The sequence below is a fragment of the Apteryx mantelli genome, chromosome 1, assembly GCF_036417845.1.
Source record: "Apteryx mantelli isolate bAptMan1 chromosome 1, bAptMan1.hap1, whole genome shotgun sequence".
NCBI classification, from domain to species: Eukaryota; Metazoa; Chordata; class Aves; order Apterygiformes; family Apterygidae; genus Apteryx; species Apteryx mantelli.
The window spans coordinates 273,272-300,146 of record NC_089978.1 but is presented as its reverse complement, the minus strand read 5'-3'; the positions used below and the strand labels follow the sequence as shown (position 1 = coordinate 300,146).

Below are 26,875 nucleotides of genomic sequence, written 5' to 3'. Positions count from 1 at the left end.
ATGTGCGGGGGCTCAGCAGCAGAGCAGGCACGTCCTACAGCTGACACCATCGGCAGCGTGGGCTGAGCCTGGCAGGGCCCGGAGGCTCTGCGGCACGGCGGTGCTGCGATGCAGGACGCTTCCTGCGCAGGTGGCAGGGACAGGAGCCCCCGGAAAGCCGCGAGCACGTCCTGCCACCAGCCCGTCCCGCGGCCAAGGCCGGCGGTGCTCGCCGGGGAGCCACTGCCCTCCGAGAGCCAGGATCGAGCCAGGACCGCCCGGCGCCTGGCGCTGCCAAGCACGCGCGTCAGCAGCACGCACCGCTCGTGGCGACGAGCCCTGGCCGCAGCGGGCACCGGGCAGCAGCCGCGTCCCGCTCCCACGGGCCAGAGGAGCCGCGGGGCGCAGGTACTTTCAGAATACTTTATTTTGTACATACAGTTTGTTAGCGCATGGCAGCGGGCCGGCGCGGCCCCGCCGTGGGGCAGGGGCAGGCGCTGGCGCCCAGGCTGGGCTCGAAGCTGGGGGGAGCGGGGCCGCGGGGCCGGGCAAGCGGGGCGGCGCGAGCTGCGCCGGCGGCAGCATCCTCCGCGCGGCCAGGAGCCCTGGGGTGCCGGGCGCCCCCCCACTCCGCACGCCTGCCCCATGCCCTGGGCACGCGTGCCCACTGGGTCCCCAGCACCCCACGCCTGCCCCCAGGACCCCCGCGCGGGGGGTCTCTGCCGTGGCAGCAGCCAGCACGTCCCCGGCCCCGCAGCCCCCCCCTCCCCTGCACCCGGGGCTGGGGCCAGGCGCCCCGCGCCGCAGCTGGACCCGTCCTCGCCCCCGCTCTGGGCCCAGCCGCCCCCAACGCAGGGGTAAAGTGCAACGAAGGCCCGGGCGAGGGGCGCAGCGCCGGGGGGGGGGGCGCCCCCCCCACAGCAGCCCCACGCCGGGCAGGAGGCGAGCGGCAGGGCAGGCGGAGCCCCCCGAGCCCGGCACCGCTCCCTCCCGGGCTGCCCTGCCCCACGGCACAGGGCGCCCGCTGGCCGGGGACCGGCGACCGCGGGCTGCCGGAGCTGGCGGAGCTGGCGGCCTGGGAGCCGTGACCACGGGACACCGGAGCTGCCGGCTTGGAGATCCGTGATCACGGGACACCGGAGCCGCCAGCCCAGGAGCAGCGACCACAGGGCACCGGAGCTGCTGGCCTGGAGATCCGTGACCATGGGATGCCGGAGCTGCCAGCTCGGAGAGCCGTGACCACAGGATGCCGGAGCTGCTGGCTTGGAGATCCGCGACCACAGGACGCCGGAGCTGCCAGCCCGGAGAGCCATGACCACGGGATACCAGAGCTGCTGGCTTGGAGATCCGCGATCACAGGATGCTGGAGCTGCCGGCTCGGAGAGCCGCGACCACGGGCCGCCGGAGGTGCTGGCCCAGCTCCGCAGCCCCCACGGGTGCGTGGCGCCGGGGCCGAGGCCAGGCAGGCCCGTCCAGCACGGGGGCACCGGGGCCGCCCCGCGCGCGGCCCGGGCCCCGCGGCTACTGCAGGTAGCGATAGGCCTTGAAACAGTGATTGCCGGAGTCGGCCACCACCACGTGTCCGTCCGAGGTGAGCGCCAGGCCCTGCGGCCCGTACAGCGGGTCGGCGGCCGTGTTGATGTAGGAGAGGAAGGAGCCCGAGCTGTCGAAGACCTGCGGAGACAGGGACTGAGAGAGCCGCCGTCCCCCCTGCCACCGCTGCCCCCTCCTCGCTGCCACCGGCCCGGCACGGCACCGTCCCCACGGACCCCAGCTGCCCCAGAGTTCACGGACCCCATCACCGTCCTGGCCGCCCCCATGGGTGCATGGACCCCATCCTTGTCCTGGCTGTCCCCAGGGTGCACGGACCCCGTCCCCATCTTGGCCACCCCCCTGGGTGCACGGTCCCCATCCTGGCCACCCCCAGGGTGCACAGACCCCAACCCCTTCCTGGCCACCCCATGGGCGCATGGACCCCATCCTTGTCCTGGACGCCCCCAGGGTGCACAGACCCCATCCTGGCCACCCCCCTGGGTGCACAGACCCCGTCCTGGCCGCCCCCATGGGTGCACGGACCCCGTCCCTGCCCCAGCCGTCTCCATGGGTGCACGGACCCCGTCCCGGCCACCCCGGCCGCCCCCACGGGCACAGGGACCTCGTCCTGCTCAGCTCCGTCCCTGCTCAGCCCAGCCTGCCCTTTGCACACGTCTAGAGCAGCGGTTGGTGCCACAAATCCCCGTCCCTGCCCAGGACCAGCTCTGCGCACCGGCCGCCCGCGGGACCGGCTGCCGGACGGGGCTGGGGCTGGGTCTCGCCCCAGGAGGGCTGGGGGAGCGCGCTGGGGCGGCGGGGCTGCCGGTGGGGCTGCCCTCGCGCTGCGATGGCCGGTGCAGCCCGGCCGGGCGCGGCGGCGGGAGAGCAAGGGCCCGTGCTCGTACCTGAATGCGGCTGTTGCCCCAGTCGGCCACGATAATGTTGCCGTTGGCATCCACGGCCACGCCGGTGGGGGCATTGAACTGCCCGTTCCCCTCGCCGTGCGACCCAAACTTGAAGAGGAACTCGCCGTCCGCGTTGTACACCTGCAGGAGGGAGCAGTCAGCACGGCACGGCACGGCACGGCACGGCGCGGGGCAGCTCCCAGGGGGACACGCGGGGCCGGGGAGCACCGGGGGTCCTGGCGCAGCGGGGCACTCACGGGACCCTGGCCGCGGGACGCCGGGAACGGGGCCGCCGCCACCACGCTCACCTTCACGGAGTGGTTGTGGAAGTCGGTCACCACAATCTCGTTCTTGTTGTTGACCGCCACGAAATGAGGCCCTGGGGAAGAGAGGTGCTGAGCTGGGGACGGCGACGGCCCTGGTGTCCCGCGCCGGGGCGAGCGGTGCCGCCGGACAGCCCCGACCCCCGCACGCCCGGTTAGTGCGGGTTAGTGTCACGCCAGCAGCCGGTGAGCCCAGGCGCGAGGGCGTTAGTGCACGCAGTGACCGCCCGCCCCCGGGCCAGCTGGGGGCCGCGGAGGGCCAGCCCACGCCGGGCACACAGTCCTGCACCGGGCACACGGTCCTGCACCAGGCAGGCGGTCCTGCACCGGGCAGTCCCACACTGGACAGACAGTCCCACACCGGGCAGACGGTCCTGCACCGGGCAGACGGTCCTGTACCGAGCAGTCCTGCACCAGACAGACAGTCCTGCATCGGGCACACAGTCTTGCACCGGGCAGACAGTCATGCACCGGGCAGACGGTTGTGAACTGGGCAGTCCTGCACCGGACAGACAGTCCTGCGCTGGGCAGACAGTCCTGCACCAGGCAGTCCTGCACCGGGCAGACGGTCCCACACCAGGCAGACAGTCCCACGTTGGGCAGACGGTCCTGCACCGGGCAGACAGTCGTGCACCAGGCAGTCCTGCACCAGGCAGACAGTCCCACGTTGGGCAGACGGTCCTGCACCAGGCAGACAGTCGTGCACCGGGCTGGGGAAGCGGCGCGATCCCTGAGCCCGAGGCAGCGCGGCACCCCTCCCGTCGCAGCCCAGACCCCAGGCGCCCTGGCGCGGCACGGCGCTCCGGCCGGCAACGGCGAGGCGCACGGTACTCACCCAGCCCCGGCCCCGGCCCAGCGGGAAGCCAAAGGCATGCAGTAAGGAACAGGGGACTTGCCAGTCGGTGTATTACCATCGAGTGTACCTGCAAACTGCCGCTCAGCCGTGCCACGGCTCCCGAACTTGGTGACGAGCTTGCCGTTGGACTGGAAGATGAAGACGCAGCAGGCTTTGTTGTCCACCACGATGATGTGGCCGTTGCGGTCCACGGCTACGCCCTTGGGGCCCATCAGCCGCCCGGCGCCGATCTTGGTCTGCGGGCGGGAGACGGGCGTCAGGCAGCGCCCGGAGCCTCCGCGCCGGCCGCCCCGGCCGTGCCGCCCGCTCACCTTGAACTTGCCCTCGGGGGAGAAGATGCTGACCCAGCGGTTGTCGTAGTCTGCGATGATGATGTCCCCGTTCATGTCCACGGTGACGCCCGTGGGGCGCTGGAGCTGGCCAGGGGAGCGGCCCCGCACGCCGAACCGCAGCCGGAACTGGCCCTCGTTGGAAAACACCTGGAGGCCCGAGCGGGGGCTCGGGTGAGCGGGGCCGGACGCGAGCCGGGGGCGAAACCCGTCCCGCAGGGGCCCGGGGGCAGCGCCCGGCCGGCTCCTACCTGCACGCACTGGTTATTGCTGTCGGCCACCACGATGCGGCCCGTGCTGGAGGTGGAGATGCCCTGGAGGTTGGTGAACTCCCCCTTCTCCCGACCGCGGCTTCCTGCAGGCGGACACGGGTGAGGGGCCCCATCGCGCGCCGCGTGTCCCCCCCCCCCCAACCCCGGCCCCGCGGCCGCCCCGCGCCGGCTCACCCACGCGGAAGATGAGCTCGTCCTCGATGGGGTTCTCCTTCTTCTTGCCGCTGCTGTACATGCTGGACGGGCGCCGCACGGCCTTCTGCCGGATGTGCCCGCTGCTGGGCGACTTCACGCGGCGCTTGACGTCATCGGGCGACGGGGGCACGTCGGAGGCCTTGACGGCGCGGACGCGGAAGGGGCTGCCGCGGATGGGCTGCCCGTAGAGCAGGATGGAGAGCAGGAAGTCGCCCTCGGCGCGCGGCGTGTACAGCAGCTCGTAGGTGCCGTTCTTGTTGTCCAGCACCTCGGACTCGGCGGCGTTGCCGTCCGGCGCCGTCACCTGGAAGCGCAGGCTGGCGCTGCCGCTGCGCACCAGCTCCCCGTCCTTGTCCTTGGTGGTGACGCTGAGCGAGGAGGGCTGCCCCACCACGGCGTGCCGCAGCCCCTCGCCCGTGGCCACCGTCTTGTGCGCCGTGGCGCTGGTGGTGATGAGCACGCCCAGGTTGAGGATGGACTTGCGGACGCCGTCGGTCTCCACCACGTAGTCGAGCTGGTCGTTCTCGTGCGGGTGCTCGGGGAACTCCTGGCTGGCCAGCTCGCTCAGCCGCTCGCTCATCTGCTTCTTCACCAGCAGCACCTCCGTCTCCGTGCCGTGGTGCAGCGCCTGCTCCGTGAAGGCGCAGCTGCTGAGGATGTTCTCCTGGCCCTGGCACAGGGCGTCCAGCTGCGCCTGCAGCACCTGCCGAGACAGGAGAGGGTCACCGCCGGCACCCGCCGGGATGGGGCACCCGCGGCACCCGCCGCGATGGAGTCATGTGCGGCACCTGCCGCGATGGAGTCATGTGCGGCACCCGCCAGGATGGGGCACCCGCAGCACCCGCCGCGATGGAGTCATGTGCAGCACCCGCCGGGCTGGGGCACCCACGGCACCCACCGCGATGGAGTCATGCGCGGCACCCGCCGGGCTGGGGCACCCGCAGCACCCACCATGATGGAGTCACGTGCAGCACCCGCCGGGATGGGGCAGGAGACAGCTGCAGCACCCGCCAGGATGAGGTACATGCAGCACCCACCAGGATGAGGCAGAGGAGACCTGCAGCATCTGCCAAGACGGGGCTGGGGCACCCACAGCACACGCCAGGATGGGGCAGGGGGGACCCACAGCACCCACAGGATGGGGCAGAGGGGACCTGCAGCACCCGCCAGGCTGGGGCAGGAGGCACCTGCAGCACCCACCAGGATGAGGTACCTGCAGCACCCACCAGGCTGGGGCAGGGGGGATGCGCAGCACCCGCCGGGATGGGGCAGGGGCAGCGGGGCAGGCTGGGCTCCCTCCTCCCCTCGGCCCGAGGGTGCTCAATGCCGCCCTGCTCCGGACCCGCTGCCGGTGCCCGGCGGCGCGGTGCCCGCAGGCGCAGTGCCAGGCAGTGCCGCGGCGCAGCCCGGCCGCGTGCACGGGAGCGCTGCTGCGCCGGCCTCGCCGGGACGTGCTGTTTACACAGCCCGGGACGCGTTTGCCTTTTTTGGGAAGAGCTGGGCACCGCCGACTTCGCTCGCCGGGGCCCAGCCGAGCCGTGGGCTCGCCACGCGCAGGAGGGGGGGATCCCGGCGCGTGGGGCGCGTTACCTTCTGCTTGGCCCCGCAGGTCGCCTCCAGGTCCCGCACCAGCAAGCCCTTCCGCTGCTGCAGAGCCTTCTCCAGCTCCTCGAAGGTGCTGCTGATCTCGGACACGGCCTCGTTCTTGCGGTCCACCAGCTGCTTGCTGATCTCCGTCACCAGCCCGATGGCCGCCGCCAGCTGCGGAAGCCTGCGGAGCGGGCGGGCGGTCAGCGCGGGGCAGCGGCCACGGCCCCCGGATGTCCCCGCGCGGCGGTGCCGTCCCCCCCCCCCGCCGCCGCCGCCGCCGCCCCGCGCCGCCGGTACCTGCTCTTGATGGCGTCGAGCTGCTGCTGCAGGGCCGCCTTGTGCTGCTCCACCACGTCGCGCAGCGGCACCGTCACGTGCTCCCGGTGCTCGCCCTCGGTGCACTCGTGGCACATGGCCGTCTCGCACGACTCGCAGTAGAACTCCATCACCTGCGGGCGCCGGGCGCTCAGAGGCGGCCCCGGCCCCGCGCGCCCCCAGCCCCGGCCCCCCCGGCCGCCCGCCGCCGCCGCCGGGACCCACCTTGCCCTCGTGGTTGGGGCAGGAGAGGGGCTGGCCGGTGACGGCGCTGACGGGGTCCAGCCCCGGGCCGGGGTGGGGGCCGGCGCTCTCGGGGTCCCGCTGCAGCACCTCCATGAGGTTGGTGATGAAGAAGTTGTTCTGCAGGGCCGCGACGCCCTTCTCGGGCAGGATGGAGGTCTGGCGGCACACGGGGCAGGAGAGGGTCAGGCTCTGGGGTGGGATATAGTTCTGCAGACACCTGGGGCAGAACGGGCACAACGAGAGGGTCAGGACTCGCTACGGCGCGGGGCGCGGGCAGGCGGCATGCGCAGGGAGCGGGGGCGTCGCGCAGGGCGGCACGGGCACGGGCACGGAGCGGAGCAGCAAGGGGCAGACAGCACCAGCGGGACAGACGGAGGGACGGACGGGGGCAGCACCGCGGTGCATCGGGGCGCACAGGGCAGGGGGATGGGGCTGGATGGGCAGAAGGTGACAGCAGGACAGACAGACAGATGGCAGCACCGCAGTGCATCAGGGCACACGGGGCAGGGGGATGGGGCTGGACGGGCAGACAGCAACGGCGGGACGGATGGACAGACGGGGGCAGCATCGCGGTGCATCTGGGCGCACAGGGCAGGGGGATGGGGCTGCATGGGTAGAGGGTGATGGCAGGATGGACGGATGGACGGATGGATGGGGGGCAGCACCGCAGTGCATCAGGGTGCACAGGGCAGGGGGTTGGGGCTGGATGGGTAGAGGGTGACAGCTGGACGGACAGACAGACGGGGGCAGCACCGCAGTGCATCAGGGTGCACAGGGCAGGGGGATGGGGTTGGATGGGCAGACAGCGACAGTGGGACGGACGGACGGACGGGGGCAGCACCGCGGTGCCATCAGCCCCCAAAGCAGGGCTGGACGGGGGGGGGCAGGAGGAAGGGCGGTGCTGAGCAGGGGGGGCAGGTGCGGGGAGGGGGCAGGGCAGGTTGGGGGGCTGCTGTGGGGCAGGGGCAGCGGGGGCCCTGGGGGGACAGAGAGAGCAAACATCAGTACCACGGCGCGGCCCCCCGCTGCCGACACAGCCCCCCGCCCCACACCTGCCCCACACATGGCCCCAGGGCACTGCAGCCCCCAGCCCCACACAAAGCCCCACACATGCAGCCCCAGGGCACTGCAGCCCCCGGCCCCCCACGGGGCCCCCCACGGGGCCCCCAGGGCACCGCAGCCCCCCGGTTCACCTCTCGCAGAGGAGGTGCAGGGCGGTGCAGTGGGGCCCGGGGGGTGCAGGGGGGACGCGGCAGGGTGCAGTGGGGCCCTGGCTCGCATCTCAGAAGGTGGCAGGGATGCAGTGCGGCCTCAGATCCCCTCACACAGTGTGTGTGGGGGGGGGGAGGATGTGGGGGGGTGCAGTGGGGCTCCAGCTAACCTGTTGCAGGAGGATGCAGTGGGGGATGCAGTGAGGCTCTGCCTCCCCTCTTGCAGAAGGTGTTGGGGGTGGGGGCTGTGATGAATGCAGTGTGGATGCAGTGGGGCACAATAGGTGTGGGGGGTGCAGGGCAGCACAGCATGGATGCCGTGGGGTGCAGTGTGGATGCAGTGGGGCACAATAGGTGTGGGGGGGTGCAGGGCAGCACAGCATGGAGGCAGTGTGGATGCAGTGAGGTGCAGTGTGGATGCAGTGGGGCACAATAGGTGCGGGGGGTGCAGGGCAGCACAGCATGGAGGCAGTGTGGATGCAGTGAGGTGCAGTGTGGATGCAGTGGGGCACAATAGGTGTGGGGGGGGTGCAGGGCAGCACAGCGTGGATGCAGTGTGGATGCCATGAGGTGCAGTGTGGATGCAGTGGGGCCCAATAGGTGCGGGGGGTGCAGGGCAGCACAGCATGGATGCAGTGGGGATGCAGTGAGGTGCAGTGTGGATGCAGTGGGGCCCAATAGGTGCGGGGGGTGCAGGGCAGCACAGCGTGGATGCAGTGGGGATGCCGTGGGGTGCAGTGTGGATGCAGTGGGGCCCAATAGGTGCGGGGGGTGCAGGGCAGCACAGCGTGGATGCAGTGGGGATGCAGTGAGGTGCAGTGTGGATGCAGTGGGGCCCAATAGGTGCGGGGGGTGCAGGGCAGCACAGCGTGGATGCAGTGGGGATGCAGTGAGGTGCAGTGTGGATGCAGTGGGGCCCAATAGGTGCGGGGGGTGCAGGGCAGCACAGCGTGGATGCAGTGGGGATGCCGTGGGGTGCAGTGTGGATGCAGCGGGGTGCAGCAGGGCACAGCAGCCCCAGGTCACCCCCTGCAGCTGTGTCGAGAAGGGATGCAGTGAGGCACAGCGTGGGCACAGTAGGGTGCAGTGGGGATACAGCAGGGTGCTGTGGGACCCTGGGTGCTCACCTCCCACAGAAGGTGTGCAGTGGGGCAGTGCAGTGTGGCCTGGTGTGGATGTGGGGGGGGCAGCTGGGATGCTGTGGGGCACAGCAGGGATGTTGTGGGGCGCAGCGGGGGTGTAGCAGGGTGCTGTGGGGATGCAGTGGGGTGCAATGTGGATGCAGTGGGGATGCAGCAAGGTACTGCAGGTCCCTGGATCAGCTCTCACAGAAGGTGTGCAGTGGGGGGATGTGCAGTGGGGCACTGCGGGCCCCAGTCTCACCTCTCGCAGAAGGTGTGCAGTGGGGAGTGTGCAGGGGTGTGCAGTGGGGATGCAGTGAGGCACAGCAGGGGTGCAGTGGGGTGCAGCAGGGATGCAGTGGGGCACTGTGGGCCCTGGTCTCACCTCTCGCAGAAGGTGTGCAGTGGGGGGTGTGCAGTGGGGTGCAGCAGGGGTGCAGCGGGTGCAGCAGGGGTGCAGTGGAGTGCTGCAGGGGTGCAGTGGGGTACAGCAGGGGTGCAGCAGGCACAGCAGGGGTGCAGTGGGGCGCAGTGGGGCACAGCAGGAATGCAGTGGGGCGCAGCAAGGGTGCAGTGGGGCACAGCAGGGGTGCAGTGGAGTGCTGCAGGGGTGCAGCAGGCACAGCAGGGGTGCAGCAGGGGTGCAGCGGGGCACTGCGGGCCCTGGTCTCACCTCTCGCAGAAGGTGTGCAGTGGGGGGTGTGCAGTGGGGTGCAGCGGGGATGCAGGGGGGCACAGGGGGGGTGCAGTAGGATGCAGCAGGGGTGCAGTGAGGCACAGCAGGGATGCAGTGGGGTGCAGCAGGGGTGCAACAGGCACAGCGGGGGCGCAGTGGGGTGCAGCAGGGGTGCAGTGGGGCATGGCAGGGATGCAGTGGGGCACAGCAGGGGTGCAGTGGGGTGCAGCAGGGATGCAGCGGGGCACTGTGGGCCCTGGTCTCACCTCTCGCAGAAGGTGTGCAGTGGGGGGTGTGCAGTGGGGTGCAGCAGGGGTGCAGCAGGCACAGCAGGGGTGCAGTGGGGCGCAGTGGGGCACAGCAGGGGTGCAGTGGGGCGCTGCAGGGGTGCAGTGGGGCACAGCGGGGGCGCCGCGGGGCGCCGGGGCCCCGGTCTCACCTCTCGCAGAAGGTGTGCAGGCAGGGCAGCACCTTGGGGTTGCGGTAGCGGTCGAGGCAGATGCTGCACACCAGGAACTGCTTGTCAATCTGCCGCACCACGGGGCTGGCGCTGGGCTCCCGCTTCGCCATGGCGGCGCCCCCACGGCCCCACGGCGCTCGGCCTGCCGGGGGGGAACGGGGGGACACGGTCAGACCCACGCTGCCCCACGGCGCTCGGCCTGCCGGGGGGGGGGACGGGGGGACACGGTCAGACCCACACTGCCCCACGGTGCTCGGCCTGCCGGGGGGGGGACGGGGACACGGTCAGACCCACGCTGCCCCACGGCGCTCGGCCTGCCGGGGGGGGGACGGGGGGACACGGTCAGACCCACGCTGCCCCACGGCGCTCGGCCTGCCGGGGGGGAACGGGGGGACACGGTCAGACCCACGCTGCCCCACGGCGCTCGGCCTGCCGGGGGGGGGACGGGGACACGGTCAGACCCACGCTGCCCCACGGCGCTCGGCCTGCCGGGGGGGGAACGGGGGGACACGGTCAGACCCACGCTGCCCCACGGCGCTCGGCCTGCCAGGGGGGATGGGGACACGGTCAGACCCACGCTGCCCCACGGCGCTCGGCCTGCCGGGGGGGGGGACGGGGGGACACGGTCAGACCCACGCTGCCCCACGGCGCTCGGCCTGCCGGGGGGGGGACGGGGACACGGTCAGACCCACGCTGCCCCACGGCGCTCGGCCTGCCGGGGGGGACGGGGACACGGTCAGACCCACACTGCCCCACAGCCCCACAGCAGTCAGGGCAGCCCCGGTCAGCTCCCAGCCCCACGTGCCCCGGCCCCCCACGCCTGCCCCACATGCTGGGCGTGCAGGACCCTGCTCAGCCCCCACAGCCCCAGGGCACCCGCAGCCCCCACAGCAGCGCCCAGCCCCACACGCTCTGGGGCAGGCCGGGACAGGGGTCCCCAGCCCCCTCCAGCCACATACACAGTCCCTGGGTGCCCACAGTGGCGCCTGCCCCACGCCTGCCCCACGCCGCCAAGCTCTGCACCCCACACACCCCCGCAGCCCCCGGCTGAGCCCATCCCCGCAGCGTCTGGGCGCTGCAGCACCCTGGTCCCGGACACCAGTGCTGGGACGGCGCCATGGGTGCCCCCCACGCCAAACACCCCCCCGCCCCACAGCACCCCCCACCTGCCCCATGGCACCGCCAGCATTCACCTCACCTGCCCCACAGCACCCCCTTCCTGCCCCACGGCACCCACCACCTGCCCCATGGCACTGCCAGCACCCCCTTGCCTGCCCCATGGCACCGCCAGCATCCACCTCACCTGCCCCATGGCACCCCCCTGCCTGCCCCATGGCACCGCCAGCACCCCCTTGCCTGCCCCACGGCACCACCAGCATCCACCTCATCTGCCCCACAGCACCCCCTGCCTGCCCCACAGCAACACCAGCACCCCCCTGCCTGCCCCACGGCACCTCCAGCATCCCCCTCACCTGCCCCATGGCACTGCCAGCATCCACCTCACCTGCCCCACAGCACCCCCAGTACCCCCCGCCTGCCCCACGGCACCCCTTTGCACCCACCCGCCCTGCCCCACAGCATCCCCAGCACCTACTTTGCCTGTCCCACAGCATCCATGGCACCCACCTCGTCTGCCCCACAGCACCCCACGGGCCACCCACCCACGTCGCACTGCACTCCAGCACAGCTCGGCCATGAGCGCGCCCCACCGCACCAGCCAGCCCCGGCCCACGCCCAGCCCCTCCGCGCGCCCCAGAGAGCAGCGGTGCCCCCCGCCCCACGGGGTGCAGCACCGTCCGGCCTGCCCCACGGCACTGCCAGGGCGAACGGGCACCGTGCCCCGGCCCCACGGCGCACGGCACCCGCCCCACAGCTCCCTGCACTCACGACGCACAGCGCGCTGCACCCCCCCTCCCAGCACACTGCACGCACAGCGCGCTGCACCCGCCCCACTCGCGACGCCCCACGGCGCCCCGCCGCCCCCGCGCGCCCCGTCCCGTCCCGGCCCCGCTCACGGCGCTGCGGCGGCCCCGCGGCTGCAGGCCCCGGCCCGGCCCCGCCCCGCCCCGACGGCCATTGTGCGGGGCCGCCGGGACCGGCGACGTCACCGCCCCGCCCCGCCCCGCCCCGCCCCGGCGGCACCGCGGCACCGGGGCCCCGCGCGGCACCGCGACACGTGCGGGCGGCCCGGCCCCACGCGCGGCAGCGGAGGCGCCGGCTCACGCCGCGGCTCCCCGTGCCCGGTGCCCCCCCCCCCTCCCCCGCGCACCGGGAGCCCCGGTGCCCGGCGCCCCTCCGGCCCCGGCCCAGGGCCACCCTGCGGCCCCCGACGGCCGGCGCTGCCCCCCACGCGCAGCCAGCGGGGCTGTGCCCGCCCCACGGCCCGGGACAGGGCCGGGGCTGACCCCCATGTTCACCCGAGCCAGCCTGATCCTGCCCCCCATCGCCATCCGAGCCGGTCTGATCCTGCCCCCCATGTCCACCCGTGCCGGTCTGATCCTGCCCCCCATCCCCACCCGTGCCGGTCTGATCCTGCCCCCCATGTTCACCCGTGCCAGCCTGGTCCTGCCCCCCATCGCCATCCGAGCCGGTCTGATCCTGCCCCCCATCTCCACCCGTGCCGGTCTGATCCTGCCCCCCATGTCCCTTCCTGCCGGTCTGATCCTGCCCCGCACGCCCAGCCAGCGGGGCTGTCCCCGCCCCACGGCCCGGGCCACGGCTGGGGCTGACCCCCATGTCCCCTCCCGATCCCGTGCCGGTCTGATCCTGCCCCCCATGTCCACCCGTGCCGGTCTGATCCTGCCCCCCATCCCCACCCGTGCCGGTCTGATCCTGCCCCCATCGCCATCCAGGCCAACCTGGTCCTGCCCCCCATCGCCACCCGTGCCAGCCTGGTCCTGCCCCCCATCCCCACCCGTGCCGTGCCCCCACCCCGCCGCTTCCGCAGGGCTCGGCCCCGCTGTGACATTCAGGCCGCCCGGCCCGGCCCAGCCCAGCACAGCCCAGCCCAGCACAGCCCAGCACAGCCCAGCACAGCCCAGCACAGCACAGCACGGCTCGGCCCGGCCCGGCCCGGCTCGGCTCACTCACCCGCAAGGCAGCTCCGCACGAGCCCGGCTCGGTTCAGCCGCCGCCGCGGGCAGCCGGTGCCGGCGGGGCGGGAGCGCGCATCGCCGCCGCGGCTCGGCCCGGCTCGGCTCGGCTCGGCTCGGCCCGGCTCGGCTAGGCCCGGCTCGGCCCGGCTCGGCCCGGCTCGGCCCGGCTCGGCTCGGCTCGGCTCGGCTCGGCTCGGCCCGGCTCGGCGCGGCAGGGACTGCGCCAGGGCTGGGCTCCCACCGCAGCCGCATCTGCCAGACCGGCCCGCACCACCGGCCGCGGGGGGGGCCGCCGCTCGCCCTTCAGCCCGAGCCCGCACGGGACCCCCCCCGCGGCCCCCCGGGACCGGGAACGCGTCTCTTCACTTCATGTTCCCCGTCCCGGGGGGCCGCGGGAGGGTTCCGTGCGGGAAAGGGGAGAAGGAGAGCAGGACGCACATCCCACCCCCCCCCCCGGCAGGAATGGTCGGGCCCGGGCTGTGGCTCTGCAGTGGGGGGGGCTCCGGGCGCGCCCCCCCCTGCATCCCCGGGGTACCCGGCTGTCGCCACGGCAACCGCATCCACGCCGAACCCCCCCCCCAAAGTGGGGGGCACCCAGGCCTGGTGCAGTGCACCCCAGGGGGAACGAGCTCCCCCCTCCCCATCGCACCCCACTGCGGCATAGGCCCGCTGCCCCGTGCACAGCCGAGTGGGGTGGGGTGCACCTCCCCGCTGCACCCCGAGAGGGGGGTGCACCCGCCCTCTGCGCGCACCCCTAAGGTGGGGCTCCCCCAGCGCACCCCACATGCAGGGCCGTGCGCCTGCCTCGGTGCATGTGTATGAGCGCGCTGCACCGCTGGGTGCAAGCACTGCACTTGCCTGCCTGCCAGCACCACATCTGTGTGCGTGTGTGTGTGTGCGTGTGTGCGTGTGTGCGCGCACATGCACATCAGCGTGTACCTGTGGGTGTGCACACCGCGTGTGTGCGCAGGTGAGAACAGTCAGCACCTGCGGGGGTGCGCGTGCCCTCCACAGCTGTGTGCCTGTCTGTGGGTGCATGACACTGGTGTGTACACACTCCCCGCCTGCGCAGGTGCGTCTGTGCGTGTGCGTGCTGCACCCGTGTACACGTGCACTCCCGCCTGCGCAGGTGGGTCTGTGCGTGTGCGTGCTGCCCCCGTGTACACGTGCACTCCCGCCTGCGCAGGTGGGTCTGTGCGTGTGCGTGCTGCACCCGTGTACACGTGCACTCCCGCCTGCGCAGGTGGGTCTGTGCGTGTGCGTGCTGCACCCGTGTACACGTGCACTCCCGCCTGCGCAGGTGGGTCTGTGCGTGTGCGTGCTGCACCCGTGTACACGTGCACTCCCACCTGTGCAGGTGCGTCTGTGCGTGTGCATGCTGCACCCGTGTACACGTGCACTCCCACCTGTGCAGGTGGGTCTGTGCGTGTGCGTGCTGCACCCGTGTACACGTGCACTCCCACCTGCGCAGGTGCGTCTGTGCGTGTGCGTGCTGCACCCGTGTACACGTGCACTCCTGCCTGCGCAGGTGGGTCTGTGCGTGTGCGTGCTGCACCCGTGTACACGTGCACTCCCGCCTGCGCAGGTGGGTCTGTGCGTGTGCGTGCTGCACCCGTGTACATGTGCACTCCCACCTGTGCAGGTGGGTCTGTGCGTGTGCGTGCTGCACCCGTGTACACGTGCACTCCCACCTGTGCAGGTGGGTCTGTGCGTGTGCGTGCTGCACCCGTGTACACGTGCACTCCCACCTGTGCAGGTGCGTCTGTGCGTGTGCATGCTGCACCCGTGTACATGTGCACTCCCACCTGCACAGGTGGGTCTGTGCGTGTGCGTGCTGCACCCGTGTACATGTGCACTCCCACCTGTGCAGGTGGGTCTGTGCGTGTGCGTGCTGCACCCGTGTACATGTGCACTCCCACCTGTGCAGGTGGGTCTGTGCGTGTGCGTGCTGCACCCGTGTACATGTGCACTCCCACCTGCACAGGTGGGTCTGTGCGTGTGCGTGCTGCACCCGTGTACACGTGCACTCCCGCCTGCGCAGGTGGGTCTGTGCGTGTGCGTGCTGCACCCGTGTACACGTGCACTCCCGCCTGTGCAGGTGGGTCTGTGCGTGTGCGTGCTGCACCCGTGTACATGTGCACTCCCACCTGTGCAGGTGCGTCTGTGCGTGTGCATGCTGCACCCGTGTACATGTGCACTCCCACCTGCACAGGTGGGTCTGTGCGTGTGCGTGCTGCACCCGTGTACACGTGCACTCCCACCTGTGCAGGTGGGTCTGTGCGTGTGCGTGCTGCACCCGTGTACACGTGCACTCCCACCTGTGCAGGTGGGTCTGTGCGTGTGCGTGCTGCACCCGTGTACACGTGCACTCCCACCTGCGCAGGTGGGTCTGTGCGTGTGCACGCTGCACCCGTGTACATGTGCACTCCCACCTGTGCAGGTGGGTCTGTGCGTGTGCGTGCTGCACCCGTGTACACGTGCACTCCCACCTGCGCAGGTGGGTCTGTGCGTGTGCACGCTGCACCCGTGTACATGTGCACTCCCACGTGTGCAGGTGGGTCTGTGCGTGTGCGTGCTGCACCCGTGTACATGTGCACTCCCACCTGCGCAGGTGGGTCTGTGCGTGTGCATGCTGCACCCGTGTACATGTGCACTCCCACCTGTGCAGGTGGGTCTGTGTGTGTGCGTGCTGCACCCGTGTACATGTGCACTCCCACCTGCGCAGGTGGGTCTGTGCGTGTGCGTGCTGCACCCGTGTACACGTGCACTCCCACCTGCGCAGGTGGGTCTGTGCGTGTGCACGCTGCACCCGTGTACATGTGCACTCCCACGTGTGCAGGTGGGTCTGTGCGTGTGCGTGCTGCACCCGTGTACATGTGCACTCCCACCTGCGCAGGTGGGTCTGTGCGTGTGCGTGCTGCACCCGTGTACATGTGCACTCCCGCCTGTGCAGGTGTGCCTGTGCCTGTGCACCTCCACCCGCAGAGGTGTGTCTGTCTCCGCCTGTGTTTCTGAGCGCTCAGCGCCTGTGTGCACGGCTGCACAGGTTTACACAGCCGAGCCCGTGTCCACCCCGAGCCTGCCTGTCTCTGTGCGCGCACACGCATGTGCAGCGACACCCTCCTCCCTGCTGCCCCCCACCTCCCGCCTGGCTCGTCCTCAGGGCCTCGAGGGAGCGTGCGGTGCCCCCACAGCGCCTTGGGACGCACGTGCCAGGCCCCTGCGTGACACCGCACCCCACCGGCTGCCAGCGCCGGGCCCCTGCTTTTGCTGTGCCCTGCAGCTGCAGCCTGCGCCCCAGCCCCACGTCCCAGCCCCACGCACCCCAGATCCACGCACCCCAGCCCCACGTCCCAGTCCCATGCCCCAGTCCCACGCACCCCAGTCCCATGCACCACAGCCCCACATCCCAGCCCCACGTCCCAGCCCTGGCGCTGGCCCGCTCACCTCGCCATAGGAGCCGTCCGGTCCGCGGCGCTCACCACCTGCGCTGCAGCGGGATGGGGCCGGCGCCGAGGGGCTGCCCAGGCTGCGGCGCAGCAGGAGCCGCCAGCCCTGCCCCAGCGGCTGCGGGATGCTCCAGCCCCCAGTAGGAAGCAGGAAGGGCGCAGGGAGGCGGGCGGATGGGTGTGCGCGGACGGAGGACGGATGCCGCACGTGTGGCTGCGGGGACGTGCACGCACCCTCACGCGAGCGCTTGTGTGCACGCGGGGTCCCGGACACGCCGCCGAGGGCAGGGGCCCGGCTGGACCCCCCCCCCCCGGCGCGGGCGCTGCCGGGCAGACGGCTCGCAGGAGCTGCACGGAGCGGGCGGCGGGAGCCGTTTGCCTGCGACGCCTCCCGTGACGCTCGCTCTGTGCCGCGGCCCTGGCGGAGGGCCGGACCCAGGCGCAGCAGGAACCGGCCGGGCTGCATTCCCATGCCGCCGCCCTGGAGCCAGCACCGGCATTGGCCCTGGAGCCGGCAGGCAGGCAGGGCCGGCACCAGCACCGCTGGGGACACGGCCGCCCCGCGGGGCGCAGGCCTGCAGAGCTACCGCGCGAGGACCACGCGGCACACGGAGAAGCAGACGGGGATGGGAGCATCCAGCAGGGACCGAGCAGGGTCCATCACGCCTGACCAGCCTGATCGCCTCCTCTGATAAAGCCACTGGATCTGCGGATGAAGGGAGAGCAGCGGACGTCGTTTACCTCGACTTCAACAAGTTTTTTGACACCGTCTCCCACAATGTCCTCATATCCGCCAGGAGACTGAGAGGAGGGATTAGCTCCCCCCACACACACACACACTCAGCACTTGTTAAGCCGCATCTAGATACTCTTTCCAGACACAGTTTGGGGCCCCCAGCACAGAAGAGGCTTCAGGAAACCGGGATGAGTTCAAGGGAGGCCGCTGAGACGGTCGGGGCTGGAGCACCTGCCGCGTGGGGCAAGGCTGAGGGACCGGGGCTTGCTCATCCCGGGGGAAAGAAGACTTCAGACCTCGGAGCAGCCTGCCAGCGCCCACGCGGAGGTTATCGAGGAGGCAGAGCCAGGCTCTTCACGGCGGTGCCTGGCGGGAGAACGGGAGACAGCAGGTATAGGCTGAAACCGGAGAGGTTCGGACTGGATACTGGGAAAAGTTTTCTCTCCGTGGGAACAGGCCAGCACTGGAGCAGGCTGCCCGCAGAGACCAAGAAACCTCCATCCTTGGTGGTTTTCACAACACAACCGGACAGCCACGAGCAGCCCGGTCTGACCCCAGAGCCGCCCCTGCTTTGAGCAGGAGGTCGGACCGGAGACCTCCCGGGGTCCCTGCGCCCCGCGCTGCTCCGTGACTCCCTGCCAGAGTCGCTTTCCACGTGGGTTTGGGCGCATCCCCACCTGCGCCGGCCCCGCAGCCTCTGCCGCTCGGCTCGGCTCGGTGGTGCTTGCTCCTCCGCGGCGGCGGAGACGGACCCTCGAGGGCCGCGGCGCAGCCCCAGCACCGGGGGCGGGAGGGGGCTGAGACGGGCCGTCAGGAGCCCCGGAGCCGGTCCCGGAGGGGACGGGGGGACGCGGCCGCGCTCCCCTGCGCAGCCTGGCACCGCTGGGCCCGCGGGCGCACAAAGACGGCGCTCACGGGGCTGCCGCGGCGAGGGCCAGCTCAGCTGGGCCGTGGCCCCGTGCCAGGCCGGGTGGCCACCCCCGGGGACGGGAGGCTGCCGGCACCGCAGCCACGGGAGGCTCTGAGCACCCTGCCGCGAGGGGGCACCGGGTCCCCAGCGCTGGGGCGCACCCGGAGCTTGCACAGCCGGGGTCCCGCAGAGCCGGGCTGCAGCGCAGAGCATGGCCACGGCACGGAGCAGGATCACGGCATGGAGCAGGGCCACGGTGCAGAGCATGGCCACGGCACGGAGCAGGATCACGGCATGGAGCAGGGCCACAGTAGAGAGCATGGCCACAGCATGGAGCAGGATCATGGCATGGAGCAGGGCCATGGTGCAGAGCATGGCCACGGCACGGAGCAGGATCACGGCATGGAGCAGGGCCACGGTGCGGTGCAGAGCCATGGCATGGTGCAGGGCCACAGCATGGTGCAGGTCCATGACACAGAGAAGGGCCACAGCAGGGCCATAGCGCAGAGCAGGGTCATGGCATGGTGCAGGGCTGTGGCACAGAGCAGGGCCATGGCATGGCGCAGGGCCACAGCACAGAGCAGGGCCACAGTGTGGAGCAGGGCCACAGCGTGGAGCAGGGCCACGGCATAGCGCAGGGCCATGGCACAGAGCAGGGCCACGGCGCGAGGCAGAGCCACGGTGCAGTGCAGGGCCACGGCGCAGAGCACAGCACAAACTCCTGCGGGGCGGCAGCAGCAGGGACACGGCTCCAGCCCAGCTATGCCGGATGCTCCCTCCGGGCTGCCCGCTCCGAGGACGCTGGGTCTCGGCAGCTCGCTCGGGCGCGGGGTCGCTGCCCGGCAGGGACGGGGAGGCGGGAGGAGATCCTCAGCGTTTATTGGCACCACAAAAACAGGGACAAGCACGGAGCGGAGAGGGGGAGGATAAAAACCGGAGCCCGCTGCGCCCGCCCGCGGTGGGGGGGGTCCCCAGCCCCCAGGCAGCCCCACGGCAGGGCACCCGGGGGGGGGCTCAGCTCGGGGGGGCCCCGCGCGCCCTGCCGCCCGCCAGGCGCCGCAGGAAGGCCAGCAGGGCCGAGCCGTCCCGGGGCGCCTGGGGGGGGTCGGGGGCGCCCAGCTCCGGCGGGGCCCCCTTCTTCTGGAAGAGGCTGGCCAGGCTGAAGCGTGCGGGGCCGCCGGGCGCGGGGGCTGCTGCTGGCGCGGGGGGCTCGGTGCCGTGCCCCGACGGCCCCCCCGTGCTGCCGGCCGGGGCGAGGGCGGGGGTGGCCGGGGGGGGCTCGGCGCAGCCCGGTGCCCGGGGCAGGGCTGGCAGCGCCGGGGCCGTGTGCCGCCGCAGCAGGGGCAGGACGGGGCTCCCGCAGCCCGGGGACGCCGGGGGGCTGCCCCCCGGGCCGGGCTCAGCGCCGGGGCGCGGGGAGAGCCAGGGGTGACGGCCCGGCTGGGGCGTCCCCGGGAAGGGGCGTCCCGTGCCGGCGTCCCGCGGCGCCACGTCCCGCGCGGAGCACGTGGCGACGGAGCGACGCTTCTGCCGCTCCCGCTCCAGCTGCTGCCGCCGGCGCTGCGCCTGCTCCCGCGCGCGGTTCTCCTGCCGGGGAGAGGCGGGTGAGGGCCGCCGGCGCGGGGCAGCACCCGCACGGGGCCGGAGCACCGGGGTCAGGCCGGTACCTGCACGGCGAGGAGGAAGCGCCCGGCGAAGCGGTGCAGGACGGCGCAGAGCTGCTGCAGCCCGCCCGGCGCCGCCTCCTCGCAGTAGAAGTCGAGGGCGGCGGCGGCGGCGCGGCGCAGCTGCTCCAGGGCTCCGCGGGCCGCCCGCAGCTCCCCGTCGGCGGCGCGCAGGAAGGGCTGCAGCTGCGGCCCCGCGCCCTGCTCGCCCGGGCGGCCCCGGGCCCGCGCCAGCCGCTCCGCCAGCCGCCGCAGCTCCCCCTCCACCTCCGCCTCCTCGACCCTGCGGGCACGCGGGCGGGCGCTGGCACCTCGGCCAGGGCGCAGCTCCCCCCCCCCCCCGCCCCCGGGGAGCCCCCCCCCACCCTCGGCTCCCGCCGCGCCGCCCCGGCCCCAGCGCCGCCACGGCCCCGCCGTGACGCCCCGAGGTGGGGGGCGGCGGGGGCGGCCCCGTCCCGTTGGGCAGGGCCCCCGCGGCCACCATGACCCCGTCCCGCGGGGACAGGGACCCCACGGCCCCCCTGACTCCGGCCCTGTGGGGCAGGGCCCCCACAGCCCCCGTGACCCCATGCCGTGGGGACAGGGCCCATGTGGCCCCCCTGACCCCATCCCCGTGGGGCAGAGCCCCAGCAGCCCCCATGACCCCGTTCCATGGGAACAGGGCCCATGTGGCCCCCCTGACCCCATCCCCGTGGGGCAGGGACCCGCATAGCCCCCGTCCCTGTGGGGCAGGGACCTGTGCAGCCCCCCTGACTCCAGCCCTGTGGGGCAGGGCCCCCGCGGCCCCCCTGACCCTGGCACTGTGGGGCAGGGCCCCCACGACCCCCATGACCCCATCCCGTGGGGACAGGGCCCCCATGACCCCATCCCATGGGGCAGGGCCCACGCGGCCCCCGTGACCCCATCCCATGGGGCAGGGCCCACGCAGCCCCCTTGACTCCAGCCCTGTGGGGCAGAGCCCCAGCAGCCCCCGTGACCCCGTCCCGTGGGGCAGGGCCCACGCGCCCACATGACACCGTCACATAGGGACATGGCCCACGTGGCCCACTTGGCTCTGGCCCTGCGGGAACAGGGCCCACGCGGCCCCCCTGACCCCGTCCCCATGGGGTAGGGACCCGCATAGCCCCCGTCGCCGTGGGGCAGGGACCTGCGCAGCCCCCCTGACCCCATCGCCGTGGGGCAGGGCCTGCACAAGCCCCGGAGACCTCAGGGGGCAGGGACCCGCGCAGTCCCCGTCCCCACGGGGCAGGGACCGGCGCAGGCCGCGGCGCCCTCACCGCGAGGCCGGGCCCACGTGCGGCAGCTTGCTCGGGAAGTCCAGCAGGCCCTTCTCCGCCTTGGCAGCCTCCTGCGGGAGGACACGGCAGCCCTCGGCACCGGGGGGGGGGACGGAGCCGCCGGACACGAGCCACCCGGGCGCGAGCTGGGCTCAGGCGAGCGGGGGGAAGCGGCTGCCGCGGCGCTGGGGGAGCCGAGGCCGGAGCGGGGCTCGGCCCCACGTCCCCGGCCGCAGGGAGGCCACGGACACCGCTGTCGGCGACGCCTGCGCCGGACCTGGAAAGCGCCAACCCGCCTGGGCGCAGGGGCTGCGGGGGAAGGCGACGGCAGCGGCGACGGGCGCATCCGGGGCCGGCCTCGGAGGCGGGAGCCAGCGCCGGCGGACGGCCTGGCCGGGAAGGGCAGCAGCACGGAGGGGCAGCGCCGGAGCAGCCGGGGGGGGGGGAGCCCGCAGGAGCTGCCCCAGGCGGGACAGATCGCACCGGGCTGAGCTCACACCCGGGATCCCCCAGCCCAGGAAGGAGCCGGCCCCGCGCGGGCCGGGGAGAGCCCAGGCAGCAAGGACACCCACAGCGCCTGCGGGGACCCCTTGGGGCAGTGGGGACCCCCTGGGGCAGCAGGGGACGCGTGGTCCCCCTTGAGCTGCGGGGCCCATGGGGACCCCCCCTCAAGCCACGGGGACCCCCTCAGGTAGCGGGGCCCATGGGGACCCCCCTCAAGCTGCAGGGACCCCTTGGGGCAGTAGGAGCCATGGGGACCCCCCCCTCGAGCCGCAGGGACCCCCCTCGAGCCACAGGGACCCCTTGGGGCAGGGGGGGCCCTGGGGACCCCCTCAAGCCATGGGGACCCCCCCTCAAGCTGCGGGGACCCCCTCGGGCAGCGGGGACCCCCTCGGGCAGCAGGGGCCGCGTGGTCCCCCTCGAGCTGCGGGGACCCCTTGGGGCAGCGGGGACCATGGGGATCCCCCTCAAGCCGTGGGGACTCCTTGGGGCAGGGGGGGCCCTGGGGACCCCCTCGAGCCGTGGGGACCCCCCTCGAGCCACAGGGCCAGGGGAAGGCGAAGCGCGATGCTGGGGACGAGGCTCTGCCCGTGGCGGCCAGGCCCGGGGCAGCTCCCGGGGCCAGGGAGGGGCAGGAGCGGGCGCAGGGGGGACCGCGACCAGCGCAGGACGCCGCAGCCAGGTCTTGCAGGAGCAGGGTAGGGGACATACTCCGGGGACAGACCCACAGCAGCGGCGCCGGGCAGCGGCAGCCCCCCCGGCAGCGGCAGCCCCCCCGGCAGCCAGGCGCCGCGGCCCCCCGCCCGCCGCGCTCACCGCCGCCACGAAGTGCAGCAGGTCCGTGCCCGGCTCGTTGGCCTTGGTGTCGGGCAGCTTCAGCAGGGAGGCCAGGCGGAAGCCGGCGGCGCTGCCCGCGTAGCCGCCCTGCGACGGAGAGCGGGGGCCTGGCGCGGGGACGCGGGAGCAGCGCGGGGGCCGCGCGGCAGCCCCGGGCCGAGACCCCCCCCCATCCCCACCACCACCCGCGGCGCTCACCGAGTTGAGGTAGTTGCCCGCTCTCAGCACGAGGTGGAGGATGGCGTGCAGCTCCTCGCACTCCAGCACCTCTGCGTGGGGGGGAGATGGGGTGAGACGGGGGGGGGACGGGACACGGTGCCCCCGCCGCCCCGCGGCCCCCACGCACCCACGGCGGCGTCCGTCAGGGTCTGGATGGCGGTGCGCAGCGCGCCGAGCCGGGGGAAGAACTCCTCCTTGAGCACCAGCAGCTCCAGGCGCCGGGCGTAGCTGGGGGGGGCCTGGGGTGAGCGGGGCGGGAGCGCCCCCCGCCCCCCCGCCATGCCCCCCAGACCCCCCCCCCCCCCTTGGGCCCGGGCCCACCTGGGCACTTGGGTGAGCAGCAGCATGAAGAGCTCGGGGTCGGCGAGCTGGCGGGGGCTGCCGGGGAAGGAGCGCAGCCGGGCGACCTGCGGGCAGAGCGGGCATCGGGGGGCGGGGGGGGGGGGGCACCACCACCACGGCAGGGCGTGGGGGGGGGGGCGCCCCCGTTCCCACCGCCGCCCCCAGCCCTCACCTCTCCGGCGCTCGGCAGCATCCGCGACAGCTCCCGCAGCTTCTCCGCGCCGTAGGGCGCCCCGACGCCGTCCCGGATGTCCAGCACGATCTGACGGACCGGCCTGGGGGGCACGATGCGGGTCACGGGGGGGCAGTTACGTCCCCACCCCTGGCAGGGGGGCACGGGGGGGGGCAGAACCCCCCCGGTCCTGCTGCCAAGGGAACAGGGAGCGGGTACCCCCGTACGCCCCAATGTGTGGGGCAGCTACCCCCCCACCCCCCCCACTGGAGGGGGGGGCAGTTACCTCCCACGTCGCCCCATGTGGGAGGGGGACCAAGGGTCAGTTCCCCCTCCATGTGGGGGGCGGGGGGCAGCTCCCTCCACATCCCCCCCCACTGGGGGGGCGGGGGGCAGCTTTCCCCACATCCCCCCCACTGGAAGGGGGGGGCAGCCCCCCCGGCCCCGGCCCCGCTCACCGCTTGAGCTGCTTGAGGAAGACGCCGAGCGCCAGGCTCCGCTTGGGCTCCAGCAGCGAGACCTGGGCACAGGGCGCCGTCAGGGCGGGCGCGACGGGGCGGCCGGGGAAGGGGCCGGGGGTGCCGGGGGGGCGGCCGGGACGGGGGAAGGGGCCGGGATCCCGGGGGGGCGGCCGGGACGGGGGAAGGGGCCGGGATCCCGGGACCCCGGGAGCCCTCACCGCCGGCGGCGGGCGCTGCCCCGGGGAGGCGCCGCGGGGCTCCTGGAAGAGCTGCCGGAGCCGGGGCAGGTCCAGCGGCACCGGGGCGGCCCGCGGCGCCCACACCGAGCGGCGCCCGCGCACCCGCGCCGCCGGCAGCGGCTCCCAGTGCAGCGCCCGCAGCCGCCCGCCCCCCGCCGCGCACGGCGACGGCGGCCCCGGGGGCGGCGGCAGCGGCGGCGGCGCGGGAGGGGGCGGCGGCGGCGGCGGCGCGGCGGGGCGGCGCGGGGAGCCCATGGCGGGGGAGGGGGGCGGGGGGACGTGCGCGCCCGCCGCAGGCTCGTACGGGCGGGGCCCGCCCTGGGCCCGCCCTGGGCCCGCCCTGGGCCCGCCCTGGGCCCGCCCTGTTGCCACGCCCCTCCGCCCCTAGGCCACGCCCACCGCATTTAGCCACGCCCCTTCACGTCACCCCGCGCCTCGCCATGCCATGGTGCCCCACACCCTGCCCCTTGCCACGCCCCTTGCCACGCCTCACCGACACGCCCACCACGCGGAGCCCCCCTTGCCCCGCCCCTCGCCCCGCCTCTCTGCCCCTTGCCACCCCCTTCTGCCCCAGCGACACGCGCCCTGTACGTCACGCCGCCCCACCGCAAGGACCAAGCCCCGTAACCACGCCCCCTCCACCCCGCCGCGCCCCATGCCACGCCCCCTTGTCCCTTCCACGCCCCCCGCCAGTCACGCCACGCCCCCCGCCACGCCCCCTCCTGGCTGTGGGGAGCCCCGGGACGGACCGTGCTGCGGGGTGGCCGTGGGCAGCCCGGGGACGATCTGGGCCGTGGGGTGGCCATGGGGAGCCCCAGGGTGGTCCACACTGTGAGATGGCCGTGGGGATCCCAGGGGTGGTCTGCGCTGTGGGGTGGCTGTAAGGAGCTCCAGGGTGGTCCGTGCTGTGGGGTGGCCGTAGGGAGCTCCAGGGTGGTCCGCGCTGTGGGGTGGCCGTGGGCAGCCCAGGGATGGTCTGCGCTGTGGGGTGGCCGTGGGCAGCCCGGGGATGGACCACGCTGTGGGGTGGCCGTGGGCAGCCCTAGGATGGTCCATGCCGTGAGATGGCTGTGGGGAGCCCGGAGATGGTCTGCGCTGTGGGATCCCTGGCCTGGGATGGATCCAGCCCCCCACAGGCCACGGAGAGCCCAGGCAGCAGGGCTGCAGGGACCATGGGGACTCCCTGGAGCAGCAGGGCCACAAGGACCACAGGGACCCCCTCAAGCATCAGGGCCAGGGGGACCATGGGGACCCCCTGGAGCAGCAGGACTGCTGGGACCATGGGGACCCCCTCGAGCAGTGGGGCTATGGGGACCATGGGGACAGCGGGGACACCCTCGAGTTTCGGGGCCACGGGGAACCGCAGGGACCCCCTGGAGCAGCGGGGCCACAAGGACCGTGGGGACGCCCTCGAGCACGGGCTGCCACCCACGCACCTCACCCCCAAGCACGTCCCTCCGCAGCGGGGCTTGGCCGAGGCCGCACACGCAGGTGCGTGTTCACACCCAGCCTCAGCCCGAAGGCTCTGGGAAAGGAGCTCTAACGTCTCGGGCTGCGCCATAACCAGGAGACCCCTGGTTACGAGCCCATGTCCCGTCCTCTTTCCGAGGGGCCATTGCTGCCGGACTTTGCAGACCTTGGGCCTGCCCTAGTGTGGCCCCTGTCATGGGAATGTAGGCACTTGGCTGCGACTATATCTTGGCCAGATTAATTATTCTCTAAAACAAACTAAGCATTTACCAGCCATCTACCTGCAGGAGCAAAGCCCGGCTCAAGCACCCTCCTAGCAGCAGCCTGATCTGTGACCAAGGTGCTCGTCAGGGGGGTGAAAGCCCCACAGCGTCTGTTAGGAGCTGCCCGAGGATCCCCTCTTCCCGCCTCGCCACTCCGCTCCGCTCCTGTATCCCGTCCAGAGCGCTTGGAGGCTCCTTGGGGGCCTGTGAGCAGCACACGTCCCATCAGTCCCTGAGGATTGAATCCCCTCCTGGAGGTCATTCCCCAGCACCTCCCCTCTCCTCCTCCCCACCGGCAGTGGAATTACCCTGCGTGTGCTTCGAGAAGGTAAGAAGCGCTGCAGTGGATGAGAGCAGAGGCCCAGCTCCCCAGGACCCTGTTCCTGACAGTGAACAGCAGAAGATGGCTAGGAAAGACTTTAAGGTAAGCGTGCGAGTCTCCCCCAGCAGCCTCTCCCAGCCTCCAGGCCTTCTGAGCCAGAGGTACTCTTTATATGTAATATCTCCGGATGGATTTTCTCCTGCGCATTCATCCCGTTCATTTTTCAATCCATGTAAACCACGATTATCCGTGACGTCCTGCAGCAAGGCGTTGTACAGCTGCTACATACCGTTTGAAGCACCACCTGCCCGTTTTAAACCCGATGCCTGACCATTTCACAGGGTGTCCCCCATTCTGTTCTGGCGACAGGCAGCAAAAGTCCTTGCATCATTATCTTCTTCTGCTGGCTCCAGACAGCTACGTTTTCACTGCGGAGCAGAATTAGGCTGGAGAAACAACGAGCTGCCTGACACCTTTTTAGATGTGGAAGCTAATCCGGGTAAGGCTGCACAAAAGCAGGATCAAGCCAGGCAGGTCACTGTTCAATCCTCTGGCCACCTGCTCAGCGTGCAGAGTGTGCAGGGCATGGAGGGCAGCAGAGGCAGCGAGCCTGCGAGGGGATCAACCGCCCATCATCCTGGGTGCCAGAAACCTCTGGGAAGAGGAAGCACAGCCCCTCGCAGGCGGGCTGGGAGAGCGCATGGCACCACGGGGTGTCCCACCATACTCAGGGCACCGCTACTTCTGCCTCCCCCAGACCCTCCCGGCTCAAGCCCCGTGGAGGGCAACCACAGAGGCCGGACCTCCAGCCCGTGGCAGGATCAGTACGAGGCCATCAGGAGCAGCCAGTCTCACCCCCCAGGACCCCTCTTCCACCTCAGGGCGGCAGGGCCACCCCACATCCGGG

General features: G+C 72.7%; 2 protein-coding genes across 4 annotated transcripts; both read right to left on the bottom strand.

Annotated features, from left to right (window-relative positions):
- Positions 1-388: 388 nt before the first annotated feature.
- TRIM3 (tripartite motif containing 3) lies at positions 389-16,809 on the bottom strand. Of its 3 annotated transcripts, none has more exons than XM_067301843.1 (12): positions 16,554-16,809; positions 9,991-10,153; positions 6,523-6,760; positions 6,280-6,431; positions 5,983-6,163; positions 4,372-5,095; positions 4,177-4,280; positions 3,908-4,075; positions 3,652-3,832; positions 2,726-2,796; positions 2,418-2,558; positions 389-1,653 (listed from the first exon to the last, which is right to left on the bottom strand). In XM_067301843.1, exons 2-12 carry the CDS (start codon positions 10,119-10,121, stop codon positions 1,501-1,503), a joined length of 2,244 nt encoding a protein of 747 aa, XP_067157944.1. In that variant the 5' UTR covers positions 10,122-10,153; positions 16,554-16,809; the 3' UTR covers positions 389-1,500. The 3 variants fall into 3 exon arrangements, with proteins under 3 accessions (XP_067157944.1, XP_067158021.1, XP_067158087.1); XM_067301920.1 differs by having other exon boundaries at positions 3,664-3,832; XM_067301986.1 differs by lacking the exon at positions 16,554-16,809 and adding an exon at positions 13,102-13,167 and having other exon boundaries at positions 3,664-3,832.
- Positions 16,810-19,063: 2,254 nt separating this feature from the next.
- Positions 19,064-24,034, bottom strand: LOC136991051 (FH2 domain-containing protein 1-like). The gene is made up of 10 exons (XM_067289536.1): positions 23,893-24,034; positions 23,672-23,733; positions 23,214-23,316; positions 23,021-23,106; positions 22,827-22,927; positions 22,679-22,749; positions 22,460-22,567; positions 21,143-21,213; positions 19,869-20,148; positions 19,064-19,788 (listed from the first exon to the last, which is right to left on the bottom strand). The coding sequence occupies exons 3-10, from the start codon at positions 23,232-23,234 to the stop codon at positions 19,216-19,218; spliced, it is 1,311 nt and encodes a 436-aa protein (XP_067145637.1). The 5' UTR covers positions 23,235-23,316; positions 23,672-23,733; positions 23,893-24,034; the 3' UTR covers positions 19,064-19,215.
- Positions 24,035-26,875: the final 2,841 nt, after the last annotated feature.